Source organism: Haematobia irritans, chromosome 1 (genome assembly GCF_050003625.1).
Source record: "Haematobia irritans isolate KBUSLIRL chromosome 1, ASM5000362v1, whole genome shotgun sequence".
In the NCBI taxonomy this organism is placed as follows: domain Eukaryota; kingdom Metazoa; phylum Arthropoda; class Insecta; order Diptera; family Muscidae; genus Haematobia; species Haematobia irritans.
The window spans coordinates 197,287,856-197,304,880 of NC_134397.1; the positions used below are offsets into that span (position 1 = coordinate 197,287,856).

Here is a 17,025-nt window from a genome sequence, read left to right on the forward strand (position 1 = left end):
TTATATGGACCAATTCTCGCACGGTTGTTAGAGACCATATACTAACACCATGTTCCAAATTTCAACCAAGCTAAATCTGGGGATCGGTTTATATGGGGGCTATATATAATTATGCACTGATGTGAACCAATTTTTGCATTGCTGTTAGAGACCATATACTAACACCATGTTCCAAATTTCAACCGGATCGGATGACATTTGCTTCTCTTTGAGGTTCCGCAAACCAAATCTGGGGATCGTTTTATATGGGGGCTATATATAATTATGAACCGATGTGAACCAATTCTTGCATGGTTGTTAGAGACCATATACCAACATCATGTACCAAATTTCAGCCGCATTGGATGAAATTTGCTTCTCTTTGAGGCTCCGCAAGCCAAATCTGGGGATTCGTTTATATGGTGGCTATATATAATTGTGAACCTATGTGGCCCAATTTTTGCATGGAAGTTAGAGACCATATACTAACACCACGTTCCACATTTGAACCGGATCGGATGAATTTTGCTCCTCCAAGAGGCTCCGGGGGTCAAATCTGGAGAACGGTTTATATGGGGGCTATATATAATTATGGACCGATATGGACCAATTCTCGCACGGTTGTTAGAGACCATATACTAACACCATGTTTCAAATTTCAACCAAGCTAAATCTGGGGATCGGTTTATATGAGGGCTATATATAATTATGCACTGATGTGAACCAATTTTTGCATGGCTGTTAGAGGACCATATACTAACACCATGTTCCAAATTTCAAACGGATCGGATGAAATTTGCTTCTCTTAGAAGCTCTGCAAGCCAAATCAGGAGATCTGTTTATATGGGGGATATATATAATTATGGACCGATGTGGACCAATTTTAGCATGGTTGTTAGAGACCACATACCAACACCATGTACCAAATATCAGCCGGATCGAATGGACCTTAATTATATAGTCTCATATAAACCGATCTATTTTTGAATCCAAAATACCTCTACGTTACCAATATCAGGCAAATCGTCGGTATAGTTAGATGCCCAAAGAGTCGAAACGTATTATACCCCCATAACCATGTTATTATAGTGATGGTTATATAAAAGGATAAAAAGCGTGACATTAATCCAAATAATCAAAATCTCAGTTAACCGAAATAATCTTTCCATCAAAACAAGAATTTCTTTATCAATCACATTTTTGCATTCAGTTAATAACAATTTAATTATCTCAATTCCAGGTGAAAATATTGCCGAAAATCACATTTTTGCATTCAGTTAATAACAATTTAATTATCTCAATTCCAGGTGAAAATATTGCCGATAATGGTGGCATACGTCAAGCATTCCATGCATATAAGAAATGGCTACACGATAATCCGAAAGAAGCACAGGATGAATATTTGCCCGGCATTAATATGACTGGCGAGCAATTGTTTTTCCTCAATTTCGGTCAAGTGTGGTGTGGAGCGATGAGACCAGAAGCAGTACGAAATAAACTAAATACAGCCATCCATAGTCCAGGAAGATTTCGTGTTATCGGAACCATCTCAAATTCAAGAGATTTTGCCAAAGAATTCAATTGTCCATTGGGATCACCCATGAATCCTTTACATAAATGTAGTGTATGGTAGTAAAAAAAACAGCAACAACAATAATAGCATTTGTAGAATGAATTAATTTTGAACAAATAGACTTAAAACTATAACGAGGAAAAAAACGTTCAAAGACCTCAGGTAATTGAAATAGAATAGAGATAGAGAGATTCCTATATAAGTAATCCAAAAACCGAAATAATTGAATTTCTATTCTTCTTTAATTTAGAACCAGAAATTATTTAAAATCTCCCCCTTGCTACCAGCCACCCAAACAATGGGACCAATGTCATCATATTTCATTGTCCGGCAAGCTTAGCTGTTCATCTCTTTCTGTAAATTCCGTCGTTAACATTCAAACAAAAATCACCGAAATTGCCTGTAAACAAACGTAAGCAGAGAAGAAGCGTCCTATATATTTGACAATGTTGTCAACAAAGACAATTATTTCAGTAGTATCCAGGGGATTTTATGAAAATACAAAATTAAAAAAATGGAAATCAACTAACCGACAAACGAACGAATGAATGAAATTGAAGTGTTGGCTCATGTTGAGCCTCCGAGGTTGAGTTTTCATTTAAATTTCCATCAATTTAAAACGTTTGTTTTTTTTTTTCTGCCCACAACAAGTGCTGATTTTGATATTTCTGCCACAGGCAAGTACTACAACATACGCTACGCTTCGACTTTGCGGCATATGCAGAGATGAGGATGATGATAATGATGATGTCTATAAAGTTCCCATTCAAGCCACAAACAAATAAAAATAAATAGTTAATATGTAAGTATATTTTATAAATAGTTATATTAAATGCGAGGGTCGCATAAAAATGTAGAGCAATTTTTTTCTCCCTTTTAATGCAATAGGGTGAGAGTTAGGAAGAAAAGTATATAAGACTTTTTGTCATAAACTTTGGACAGTATGTGAAAACAATTTAATAAATAACAAGTATATGGCCGTAAGTTCGGCCATGCCGAATCTTATGTACCCTCCACCATGGAATGCATAGAAACTTGTACTAAAGACTGTCATCCACAATCGAATTACTTGGGTTGCGGTAACACTTGTCGATGGCAAAGTATCTTAAAACTTCCGTGTTCTCAATTGTAAGTTAGTCCATACGGGGTATATATTAAACAAAACCAGGCCAATTAAATACGTAAATAATTCAGTTTGACAAAATTTTCTATAGAAATAAAATTTTGACAAAATTTTCTATAGAAATAAAATCTTGACAAAACTTTCTATAGAAATAAAATCTTGACAAAATTTTGTATAATAATACAATTTTGACAAAAATTTTTATAGAAATAAAACTTTGACAAAATTTTTTTGTAATAATATTTTGACAAAATTTTCTATAGTAATACAATTTTGACAAAATTTTCTATAGTAATAAAATTTTGACAAATTTTTCTATAGAAATAAAATTTTGTCAAATTTTTCTATAGAAATAAAATGTTTATTTTTTTTTTTACAAAATTTTCTATAGTAATAAAATTTTGACAAAATTGTCTATAGAAATAAAATGTTTATAGATTGTTTTTGGGGATCGGCTATATAAAACTATAGACCGATATGGACCAATTTTGGCATGGTTGTTAGCAGTCATATACTAGCGCAATGTACCAAATTTCACCACGTACCAAATTTCAACCGGGTCGGTTGGATTTTGCTCCTCCAATAGCTCCAGAGGTCAAATCTTGGGATCGGTTTATATGGGGCCTATATATAATTATGGACCGATTTCGACCAATTTTTGCATGAGTACTTGAGGCCATATATTAGCACCACGTACCAAATTTCAAGTGAATCAGATGAATTTTGGTCTTCCAAGAGGCTCCGGAGGTCAAATCTGGTGATCGGTTTATATGGGGGCTATATATAATTATGGACCGATGTGGACCAATCTTTGCATGGTTGTTAGAGACCATATACTAACACCATGTACAAAATTTCAGCCGGATCGGATGAAATTTGCTTCTCTTAGAGGATTCGCAAGCCAAATTTGGGGGTCCGTTTATATAGGGGCTATACGTAAAAGTGGACCGATATGGCCCATTTGCAATACCATCCGACCTACATCAATAACAACTACTAGTGCCAAGTTTCAAGTTGATAGCTTGTTTCGTTCGGAAGTTAGCGTGATTTCAACAAACGGACGGACGGACGGACGGACATGCTCAGATAAACTCAGAATTTTACCACGACCCAGAATAAATATATATATATATATATATATATATATATATATATATATATATATATATATATATATATATATATATATATATATATATATATATATATATATATATATATATATATATATATATATATATATATATATATATATATATATATATATATATATATATATATATATATATATATATATATATATATATATATATATATATATATATATATATATATATATATATATATATATATATATATATATATATATATATATATATATATATATATATATATATATATGTATATATATATATATGTATATATATATATATATATATATATATATATATATATATATATATATATATATATATATATATATATATATATATATATATATATATATATATATATATATATATATATATATATATATATATATATATATATATATATATATATATATATATATATATATATATATATATATATATATATACATATATATATATATATATATATATATATATATATATATATATATATATATATATATATATATTTTATGGGGTCTTAGAGCAATATTTCGATGTGTTATAAACGGAATGACAAAGTTAATATACCCCCATCCTACGGTGGAGGGTATAAAAAGTTGTTCCAATTAAAAATTAAATGATATAATTAATTTTTGTGGTTGATTTATGTTTTAATTAAATAATTCGTTGAACCAACTAAATTTTTAATTGAGTGTTTTTTTTAATTCAATTAAAATTTTTATTGGAAAATTTTTTGGTGATATATTTTTTCTGTGTATAGTTTGCAAGTAAACACACTATCCATTGGATCGTGTATGTTAGCCCCTATTGTCATCAACATACAATTATTGCTTTAGCTTTGCAATCATGGCCGTCTTATTTATAGATTGGGTACGGTGCAAAGAAACTTTATTTAAAGAAAACAAACCTCTGTAGCAATTTGAAATGTTTAACTTCGGGAACCGTACCATATGCATCGATCTTATTGACGTACTATCTTCTATATATATAAAATTCAATCTATGTTTGTTTATTTGTTTGTTTGATTGTTTGTTTGTATGTACCGAGTTGGCTCCGAAACGACTGATCCGATTTACTTGAAACTTTCAGAGATCGTAGGGGGCGTTCATGTGGTGAAAATAGGGTACCTCATTTTTTGACAGCTGGTCGCGGAGGGGGACCTCCCCTTTGGCGGACTTTTTGAAAATTGGACCAAAGTTGACCGATTTGCTTGAAATTTTCATTGAAGGTTGGGGTTGGCATCTAGACAAAGATCCGCTACTTTATATTTCGATATTTGGTGGCGGAGGGGGACCTCCCCTTTGTTCGACTTTTTTTAAAGTACAGTGAAAAAACTAAAATTCTCTAAATTATCTGAGATTTACAGAGAACATGCGGTGAGGTTATGGAATTAATATGGGGTACCTGATGATTTCATATGTGGACGGGGGAGGTCCCCTCCCCCCTTACCCTACTTTTTGAAACTTGGAACAAAATTATGCGATTTGCTTGAAATTTTCATAGAATGTTGGGGTTGGCATCTAGACAAAAATCTGCTACATTATTTTTCGATATTTGGTCGGGGAGGGGCGCCACCCCTTTGCCCGACTTTTTTTTTAAAGTACAGTGAAAACAAAACTAAACTCCCCCGACTGAAATTTTACGAAACAAATGGGTGAGGTTATGAAATTTATATCAGGTTCCTGAGTTTTTAATAAAAATAAAAGGGCATAGGGAGACATCCGCTTCTCTTAAGTACATACAGAGAAACAATTAAACTTTACCGAGTTACTTGAAATTTACAGAGGACTGGGGAGAGGTTACGATATTAATAGTTGATACCTGATTTTGTGATATTTGAATGGAAGAGAGGTCGCCCCTTTAGGCTTATAATTTGCTTTACATTTTCTGGAACGTTTACAAAAGATACGCTACATCACTTTTCGATATTTGGTCGGGGAGGAGGTCCTCCTCTAAAGCTACAAAAAAAAAAAAAAAACAAAAATTCTTAAGTTTTCTTGAAATTAACAAAAGCAGTGGGGGAAGGTTATGAACGAAGAGGCAACCTTCCTTGCCCCACACTTGAAGGAAAGTTTCAAGAATTTTCAGGGAAAGTTAGGGATGCTATTCACTACGGTGTTTGTCGATATTGTATCGGGAAAAGTGACGTCCCTTTAAAACGTATACATGATTGATGATTAGTAGGTATATGATTTTTCGATATCTGGTTGGGGAAGAGGAAAATTGAAATAAACTTTGTCGATTTACTTCGATAGAATTTATAGGGACCATTGAATAGTTTGTGAAATTAATATAGGGTACGTGATAGTTCGATATCAGGTCGGAGTAGAGCGAAGGTGGGGAGAGGGTTCCCTTTTGTCCGTTTTTTTTTTCTTAAATTGAAAGTAGAGGGTTTTCTGTAAATGGGAACTCGATACATAATTTTATGACATATTTTATGCACAGGCTTCTGCCTGACTTCTTTTTAGTAAAAAACTTAAATTTACATGAAATTGGCAGCCAACGTAGAGGGTGCATCATTTTCCAAAATTTTAGCAAATATTAATGTGGTAAAATTTTTTACTACTTTTGCTTTTTCCGATTTATTGGATGGGAAACAGTAATTGTTTATATGTTATTATAATGTAGTGCTCAATTTTCAGATATGTTGAGAAGAAGGATAGCTTTCCTTGACAAACCACTCTTAAAATTCACAAGAAATATAGAAGATTGTCCAACTACTTGAATACAGAACATTAATTAAAAAATTTGGAGGAAAGGGTACACCCTCTCCACGACATTTTTTAAGACGAACCGTTTTACATATGCATATCCGTCGTATTTGTACCTATAAACGAAAAAGCACGTAGTCGGATTTGTTTGAAAGAATTTAAATCTTTTTGAATTTGTTTTCAGCACGAAGGATATGGTTGACTAACTTAACGCAAAATATTCCTACAAATACGCTTTGGAAGGCGCAGCGAAGGGGGCCGGGTTACGCTATGTTTTATAAAATCCACATGAAATCTAAACTAATTTTATGATATTTGGATGTAGAGGGGGACTTCCCCCAAAGGGACTTATGTTCTCCGATTTGCTTGAAATTTTCTGAGAAGTTTGGGAATGGCTTGCGATTAATCCGCAGCCTTAACTTCTCCGATTTACGTGAGTACAATGTATCTATTTTTTTGAATGTGGAGGGAGGCCGCCTTTTGCCCGATTCAAAAAATATTCAACTTTGTTCATTTACTTGACATTTTCAGAAAATGTAATGGGAGGATAAATTCTTAATATGGTGTAAAATTTTTCGATATATGTGCATGAAGGGGGACCTGCCCCTCACCTGTTTTTTTTTTTGTGAAAAAACTTAACTTCTTCGATATACTTGAACGTGGACGTGGGAGGAGGCTATGATTTAACTAGATTTTTACGATATCTGGTCGGTATGGGAGACCTCCCCCCTTGCTCACACTTTTTGACATTTTTTATACACTCCACCACAGGATAGGAGGTATATTAACTTTGTCATTCCGTGTGCATTGGTTTCAGACCCCATAAAGCATATATTCTGGGTCATGGTGAAATTCTGAGTCGATGTCCGTCCGTCCGAACGAAACAAGCTGTCGACACTGAAAAAACAGTGAACCCACCAGGAAAGATAACTTTCGATTAATTTTAGAAAATTTGGAACTTTTTTAGAAAATTTTAACTAAACGGTATTACAAGCGATGGCATCACTCCGATATGGTAAAAATAAGTAAATATTTTTCGACAATTTCAAGAAAATTTATTAGACATAACTAAATTTTTTCAGTAGTTAAAGAAAATTTTGTAGTTTTAAGAGAAATCTTGGAGTTCAAAATTGCAAGAATGTCTTTAGTGACATACGAAGTTCACGATGGACACATTTTTGGTAAAATTTACAAAATTAAAGAAATAATGAACTATTTTGTAAGAAATACGAAATTAGGAAATCTTTATGCTTTATTTGTGTATAACTTTTTCCCGTCTTTTAGTTCATTTAACTAACATACGCAAAAAATTATTTGACTAAAATAAACTTTTTCCAAACATAATGATTCTATGAACTAATATAAAGTTAATATGGCTTTAGTGAAATAGAGAGTTCACTTTTTTTTGAGTGGACTTGAAACTTGGCACAAGTAGTTGCTATCAATGTAAGTCGAATGGTATTGCAAATCGGACCACTTTTAGGCATAGCCTCCATATAAACCGATCCCCAGATTTACCTTTCGAAGACTCCTGGAAAGGTAAATTTTATCCGATTCGATTATCCTGCCCTTTTTATCCAACACAGACTCCACATGGCTTAAAAGCTTACAATTTAGAAAATAATGTTAGAAATATAAGAAGTATACCTTGTCATCACCAACCCTAGGTATAAAAAGGGCTCTGATTATTCCTGGCTAATTAATTGTTTCCCATTTCTATTAAAGTAAAACATAAATATGGCAAAACACATAAATTGAACGCATTCACCATAGACAAACATATCCCCTGTTGTTTCTGTAAAATTGGTTTGTTGTTTCCAATTTTAGGCATTCACTTTATGTTAATGCAGACACAATATGGATGTGAATTCTTGCTGCTGGGATTTGTTACTCTATGTGTCACAACATCAATTCCAACCCATTTTTATTGGAACATGAACTTGTTAGCTAAACATTTTTCAATTAATTCCACTCCCAGCGAGTTTCAATTAAAGCGATTGAGTGGTGCGTGCCATCACATGTCATTATTGTTTTAAGTTGACTCGAATTCATGCTATTGCATTTTGTATCAGCGGAATTATCTGTGACGAGGGGTAACCAAGTGAAATATTTGGGATGGAAGGCATGGTGCTCAGTGGGAATAGAGATTATTCGACTTGCAAGGCGATAATGCATATGTGCTTTCAAATTGAGTCCTCTCCCTCCACCCGATCTATACTGAAAGAGCTTCAAAAAAAGGGCTCCCAAAAAAGTAGTTTGGATCCCCAATCTGTGATCCGGAAGTAGTGCAAACTTGGATCATCTCCAATGAATTTTACATGGGCTTATCATAGGACGGAAGTACTCCCTTTTTGGATCCTTTGCATTGGTTTAGAAGTTGTGCCCTGGAAGTTAATTTGAATGAAGAAATTTAAAAAGCGAAAAAACATTTTTCAACCAATTTCACTTTTTTTTTATCCATATGTTTTATTACACTATTATTTTCCTATTATCTAATTTTTACAATTTGAAAAACTTTTTCGCTCCGACCAGGGATTGAACCTGGGTTTGCTGGCACCATAACGGAACGCCTTAGCACATTCAGCCACAAACGCCATTGAACATAAAGCGTCGAAAGGTCAATTCAAATGTTTACGATATGATCGTAATACGACACCAAGGAATAACATTGTAATTGCTTCTCGAGATGTTCTTTATTAGTATGAACGAAAAAATAAGAAACGCAGGTTCAAATCTCACCAGCGGCATTTTTTTATCAAATATTTTTCTAAAAATTATTTTTTTATGTTATGCATCGTTTTTATTTTTTATTTTCGGCGTATATTTTCGTATAAATATATTTTTTCCATTAAAAATCAACAAGAAAATAAAAATTCTCGTAATTTGCAAAGCCTTCTCAAAAGAACTTCCATGGAAGCGAAAAAGTCAAACGGCACAGGTTCAAATCCCAGCGGGGATGAAATTTATTTTTTATTTTTTTTTTAATTTTTTATTAATTTTCTATTTTTTATTTTTATTTTTTTTTTTGTATTAGTTTTCTATTATTTTGTAAAATTTAATTGTCCAAAATTTGCACTTAAAATAGCCTGATTGCGTTCTTTCTAATACTTGTCCACAAGGACTGCATCGGAAGTAGAAAAAATTAATGGGGGATCCCAAGATGCACTTTAGAAGAAATGTTTGTGTACTTGTCCAAAAGGACTGCATCGGAAGTGGAAAACAAAACTTTGGAGGATCCCACGATTCTCTTTAAAAGAAATGTTTGTGGACTTGTCCAAAAGGACTGTATCGGAAGTTGGAAAAACTCGATGGGGGATTCTGGGATGGGCTTTAAAAGAAATGTTTGTGGAACAACTTCCAATTTTTTTTTGCTGAGGTGTAAATAACCACCCGTCCAGGCTGAAATCGCTCTTGCTACTCGTGCCAAAACTAATCTACCAAATTAAAAAAAAAAAAAAAAAAAAAAAAATCTATAAAATTTAAAAAATCTATATAAATAACGATTAGCTATTATGACCTAAGACGAAAAATAAAATTTTTAAAGATATTGGATTTTAAAAAAATTGTTGGCAAAATTTTATTTCTATAGAAAATTTTGTTAAAATTTCATTTCTTTAGAAAATTTTGTCAAACTTTTATCTCTATAGAACATTTTTTCAAAATTTTTTTTCTATAGAAAAATTTGTCAAAATTGTATTTCTAAAGAAAATTTTGTCAAAATTTTATTTCTATAGAAAATTTTGTCAAAATTTTATTTTTATAGAAAATGTTGTCAAAATTTTATTTCTATGGAATATTTTATCAACATTTCATTTCTATAGAAAAATTTGACAAAATTTTATTTCTATAGAAAATTTTGTCAAAATTTTATTTCTATAGAAAATTTTGTCAAAATTTTATTTGTATAGAAAATGTTGCAAAAATTTTATTTGTATAGAAAATGTTGTCAAACTTTTATTTCTATAGAAAATGTTGCCGAAATTGTATTTCTATAGAAAATTTTGCCAAATTTTATTTCTACAGAAAATGTTGTCAAAATGTTATTTCTATAGAAAATTTTGCCAAAATTTTAATTCTAAAGAAAATTTTATCAAAATTCTATTTCTATAGAAAATTTTGTCAAAATTTTATTTCTATAGAAAATTTTGTCAAAATTTTATTCCTATAGAAAATTTCGCCAAATTTTATTTCTATAGAAAATTTTGTCAAAATTCTATCCCTATAGAAAATGTTGTCAAAATTTTATTTCTATAGAAAATTTTCATCAAAATTTTATTTCTATAGAAAATTTTGCCAAAATTGTATTTCTCTAGAAAATTTTGTCAAACTTTTATTTCTGTAGAAAATTTTGTCAAAACTTTTTTGTATAGAAAATTTTGGACATATTTGTCAACATGCCCATATATTCCACCGGAGAGAATATATTTGCAATTTAGTTTCTGTAAATTGGTTAAAGCCTAACGGACCTACATGAAAATGTCAGTTACTAATTTTTTTTATCGACAGCCATATTTGAGGTCTCCTTTCTATCTTCAAGAGATATTTAAAAAAATCGTTATTAATATCGTCCATCCATTGTTCACTGGGTTAAATAACCCATTCGCATTGCATTATTCTTCCACTCCCATATATAAAGTTTTATGTACTCTGTTTTATTGTGATTTGTGGCTTTTCAATTACATGACAAAATTCTTGCCGAATAGGGGAACCATAGATTAGATGCCACTTGCCGTAGTTGTTGGATATCGATTTGTTTTGCGTAAACATGTCAGCAGTCATTAACAAAGATTCGCGTTTCGAATTGGAAGATGTCAAAAATGTTAATGTGTTGCATTTAGAGCATTGTATAAATTCGCATTGCTAAATACATGCATGAGAATATGACTTTGGCGGGGCATAGGAGCTCGAAATGTCCTTAATGGGTAGATAGTTTTCTTTCCGGGAAAATTATAAAAAAAAAAACAAAAACAATTAAAAGCAATGTGATGGGGCTGTCAGCAAGGTGCTGGATCGCTGGACGACCTCTAAGATTAAGATTAATGCCCGGCCTGAACACAAGTGCTCATAAGGTCTTGTGTCAACCTTGCGCAGACCTCACTGTACCCAAACGGACGCTCGGGGTCGACGACATGGGCGACTACATCTACAGGCACAGATAATGGCTCCAATCAAAAAAATGATAATATCAACCTCCAACGTCATTTAACAAATTAATACATCTCTTTAAAATAATAAAATAAAATGTACCCCCATTTTCAAAACCTCCGTTAGTGCAGGGTTAATTAACGATATTTTAAGCTGGATCTGTGATCCAGCCTGTATACTCATACGCCAGCTAAATAATTAACGATTGATGATTTTTCAATCGGAGAAAGTTATCTGCAATATTGTGTTTGCTAACTACCAGTTAAAGCCCAGAGGAGCTGCATGAACATGGCCCTAAATCGATGATGGTAGTCCGTAGGTTGGTGTTATATTCCTCTGGGGAGGATGCTTTCGATTTCGTTCGCATACAAAATGTTACCCTAGGGTTACACTACTTACACCTAAATTATAGTGTCGTCATATAAAGGTTGCTAATTCATAATGCTGTCAGGGATCAAAAGCTATAATTCAGCTGTCTATATTTTGCAATCAAATTCCAAAATGTTGCACTTTTTGTTACAATCGAAATCGTATACAAATTGAAATTTTGTTGCAGCCTGATTTTTAGTTGATTTAATTAAATAAAATAGTAATCGATGATATTTTGCCAACTAAACAATTTTTATAACATAATAAATAAATATTTTTTATACCCGAAGTCTATTAATTTTTAACTAGAGGGGCTACAATCCCCCAGGAAAATTGTCTACACCCAGAAAAAAGTGACCCCTTCTTTAAGTTAAAATGAACTCATTGTGAAGAAAGTTCCTCTATTTATGTACCACTATACTACAGAATGAAAAAAATTTAACTGAATTGAATTCATATATGGAATGATTTTATTGAACTTTTTTCATTCATTTGGACAAATCTTACATATTTGTGGTAAACTTTTTACTTCTAATTTAGAACGGCTTACCTTCGTTTTTAAATAAAATTTTATGTATTTATATAAGCAATTTGTTTCTTCAACAAAAGACATGTTTTATTAATATATTAAATATATTTATATAGAATCAACAGCATCGGCTGGCCTTGAAATATTAAAACACATTATTTATCTTCTTATAGTACCTTTCACTTTGAATAAGTTGCTGCCTAGCAATACCTACAAATATAAACAAAAAGATCCTAAACCAATTTTTTCACAAAAGGTTAGCGTCACTGAATATTACCTCATAATTGAAGATTCCAAAATGAAGTCGAATGAAGGGGTTGTTATTCTGCTGGTGTCTTCTTTTTTATAAACCAATTTTCAAAAAACGAACATTTTTCTCACTAATTTAAAATAACAAATATTTTATATATTTTATTTGTTTTTTATTATATTATTTTACAATATTATTTTTAACAATCTCTCCGTATACCATAACAACGCGATTCCAACTAAAAAAACAACCCACGCGTAAACACATCGATTACATCGATTACAGGTATCGTTTACAGGTAGATAAAAGAAATGTAGGAAATTTTCCTATATTCTAACGTGTTTCCTTAAGTTTTGAAACAATTGAATACTTCTTAGTACGAATGAACTAAAATATTTTTTTATGCCAAGTGTTATTCGTATGTATGATAAGCTTTCTATAATAAAGGAAGTCAGAATTAACATTTTATAAGAAATTTTACTAAATTTGAGGAAACTTGGTTTTAGTTCATATTTTGTTTATTTTTACGAATCCTTTGTTATCAGTGAATAAAATTTTCTTGTTCAGTAGTAAATTCTTATACCCAGCGAAGAAATCAGTATTAGTAAAATTCCATGCTTTATTCTAGTTCATGAGCTATTCCTAACTGCTTTCAATTTAGGATTTTTTACTGAAGCAAGTAAATTTTATTATTTTAAACAAAAATATAACTTAATGGAAATAAATTGGCCAAACTAAATTGATGAACATTTTTTCTTTTAGTTTCGAAGGCACTTTTTTCTGGGTGTAGCTACGCTAATGTTTATATCAGTAGAATATGCACTCAGAGAAGGAATATGATCACCTCAAACCGTCCAAAATGTTATTTTTGGACGGTGAGCATAGAACATTTTTGTCGGAAAAATGTTCTTTTCTCGGCAAACATATACAAGATTGCCGAAATCAGATACATAATTTTCGAGAAAATAACAGTTTTGTTATGCTACATGTTCCCCGTCCAAAAATAACATTTTACTCTTGAAACATGTTTGAGGTGATCATATTCCTTCTCTGCGTGTGTAGAATATATCATTCATTTGGTTAGTGCCATATTTGTATATTTACTTGTGTCCTGATCGAGGAACTCTATAACTAAAATGGAATCTGGGTGTGAGTCGGTTAGTCCAGGGCAAACGAACCGATGGCGCATGTAATGCAGCTTTTGCTTAACTGTCTCATCTTTGTGGAGCCAAAACTAAACTAATCATTAGGAGGTCTCTTAATAGCTGTTCACTGCTTCAACCATAGTATCGTAATGGATCCTCTTCAAAACTGATTGTATGATGCCTCGTTGGTGACTATCTTTTGTAACTCTGGTTCTCGAGCTATTGAAACTGAAGTTTGACCCTCACGTTCATGGTTACTATGATAATAATCCCATCATTCCGGGGAATATTGCGGTGACACCTTGTCGCCTTTCTCATAAATAATAGAGCATTGCATCGGTCATATATTTTTGTGTTCGATAACATCTCGAAGCCCAACAAGTAAGGTAGAGATTTGTAGTCGTTCCCGTTTGGACCGATGTTTGTAAGTTCGAATACAACCATAACTCGTTCTCGTTTGTGTTGTATGAAACGGTCAATCAAACAACTTCAGTCTTCGGGATCAAACACAACGAGTCAAATTGTTTTCGAAAACAAAGTGAAGGAATCGAGGATTTCGAATCTTTTTTTGCCCTCACGTAGTAACAATAACAACAACTTTTATATGTATTGTACGTTTGTTTAGTTGTAAGTTGAAAAGGCGCTTGTGTATGAAGTAAAAAAAAATAACATAAAGTGGACAAAACCTTCTGCATTTCTATGTAAAAAGGTATTAAGAGCAAAACTAAATATTGCTCTAGTTTTTAGGAGAAACATTTGGGATGATATTTTTGGGCATTATAGTAAGTAATCGTTAAAAATCCAATTCACTTTTTCGTATAAAAAATAAGGGACATTCGTATTTAAAGGAAATAAAATATTTTTCCTTTTTCTATAGAAATAAAATTTTGACAAAATTTCCCATAGAAATAAAATGTCGACAAAATTTTCTATTGAAATAAAATTTTCACAAAATTTTTTATAGAAATAAAATGTTGATAAAATTTTCTAGAGAAATAAAATTTTGACCAAATTTTCTATAGAAATAAAATTTTTGATAAAATTTTCTATAGAAATAAAATTTTGATTAAATTTTTTATAGAAATACGATGTTGACAAAATTTTCTATAGAAATAAAATTTTGAGAAAATTTTCTATAGAAATAAAATGTTAATAATTTTTTATAGAAATAAAAGTTTTTTATAGATTTACTCGTTTGCGAATAAGTTCATTGTTCTTTACTTCTAAAAAAATTTCCCTGAAGACGAACATCGGAGATGTTTCGAAATATTGGATAATATTAAATAAAAATACAACTCAAAAACACAACAACATCTGTTTTTATTCATATGACCTCAAGCCGAACTATACAAATATAATGTTGATAAAATTTTCTATAAAAATAAAATTTTGACAAAATTTTCTATAGAAATAAAATTTTGACAAAATTTTCTATAGAAATACAATTTTGATAGAATTTTCTATAGAAATAGAATTTTGATATTTTTTTTTATAGATGTTAACAACATTTTCTATTGAAATAAAATTTTGACAAAATTTTCTATAGAAATAAAATTATGACAACATTTTTTATAGAAATAAAATTTTGATGAAATTTTCTATAGAAATAAAATTTTGATAAAAATTTTTATAGAAATAAAATTTTCACAAAGTTTTCTATAGAAATAACATAACATTTTCTGTAGAAATACAATGTTGATAAAATTTTCTATACAAATAAAATTTTGATAAAATATGGCCCGTTTGCAATACCATCCGACCTACATCAATGACAACTACTTATGCCAAGTTTCAAGTCGATAGCTTGTTTCGTTCGGAAGTTAGCGTGATTTCAACAGACGGTCGGACGGACATGCGTAGATCGACTCAGAATTTCACCGCGACCCAGAATATGTATACTTTATGGGATCTTAGAGCAATATTTCGATGTATTACAAACGGAATGACAAACTTAATATACCCCCTTCCTATGGTGGATGGTATAAAAAACAGACAAAAAATACAAAAATAAATTTACTTTTGCTAGTTACATATAAAAACATAACAAATTTAAACATTTGCCTTGTTAGAATTACTCATTTTATCGTCAATAAGCTTAACTATTAATTACACACTTATATCTAAAGAAACACAAACTGTACGACTTCTTTTCTCATTAAGCATGATTCCATTTTTTGTCATAACATACTCGAGAACTTTGCAAATTCCCGAAACTCCCGCTAAATGTTCGAGTATTCTCGATTATCCCGTTTCACCAAATGCAATCGAATGTTTGCTTGCGACCGAGAATGGAAACAAATGCACAACTTCAATGATGTGACGTCACAACAACATTCACTCGATACTGAATTATTGGGTGTGATTCAAACAATGTCTCATTCATACATTTACATTCATTCGAACCGATTCGGTCAAGCCAGTGTTCTCATTCTATTCATTCGATCAATGAAGATTATTCAGTCTTCTCGAACCGTTTCATGAGTTCAGTTGTGTGCGCTATGAATGAATGTTCTCATGCAATGCTCTAATAGATAATTCCTCCCCATCGCTTGTCTGTTGAGTCCACACTGGCACTGACCACTGACAGGCCAATTGCCTACCCAGCAAATAAAATTTGGAAGTTCTTCCAAAGGCACAACTTTAAAAGCACTTCCAGAAGACGCACTCCCAATGATGTTATTTATTTTAACTTCCCAGGAAGTTCTTTTAATTCAATTTTTTATAACTTGATTTGTTCATACTTTTAATGGGTAATTTTAACTTTTTTATACCCACCACCATACAATGGTGACGGGGGTATAATAAGTTTGTCATTCCGTTTGTAACACATCGAAATGTCGATTTCCGACTATATAAAGTTTATATTCTTGATCAGGGAGAAATTCTAAGACGAAGGCTGTCTGTCTATCTGTTGTAATCACGCTACAGTCTTCAATAATAAAGCAATCGTGCTGAAATTTCGCACTAACTCGTTTTTTGTCTGCAGGCAGGTCAAGTTCGAAGATATGTGGGGACTATATCAAGTTTTGATATAGTCCCCATAT

The 17,025-nt window shown here is 31.6% G+C and overlaps 1 protein-coding gene across 2 annotated transcripts in view; it reads left to right on the plus strand.

Moving 5' to 3' along the window:
- The window catches only part of Nep4 (M13 family metallopeptidase neprilysin 4), a 51,004-nt gene that overhangs the window by 30,818 nt on the left and 3,161 nt on the right, over positions 1–17,025 (plus strand). For both annotated transcript variants that reach the window (XM_075292486.1, XM_075292485.1), the window contains 2 exons: positions 1,287–1,714; positions 1,803–2,354. In XM_075292486.1, coding sequence (XP_075148601.1) covers positions 1,287–1,612 — 326 coding nt within the window. In that variant the 3' untranslated portion in view covers positions 1,613–1,714; positions 1,803–2,354. The remainder of the gene's footprint in view (positions 1–1,286; positions 1,715–1,802; positions 2,355–17,025) is intronic.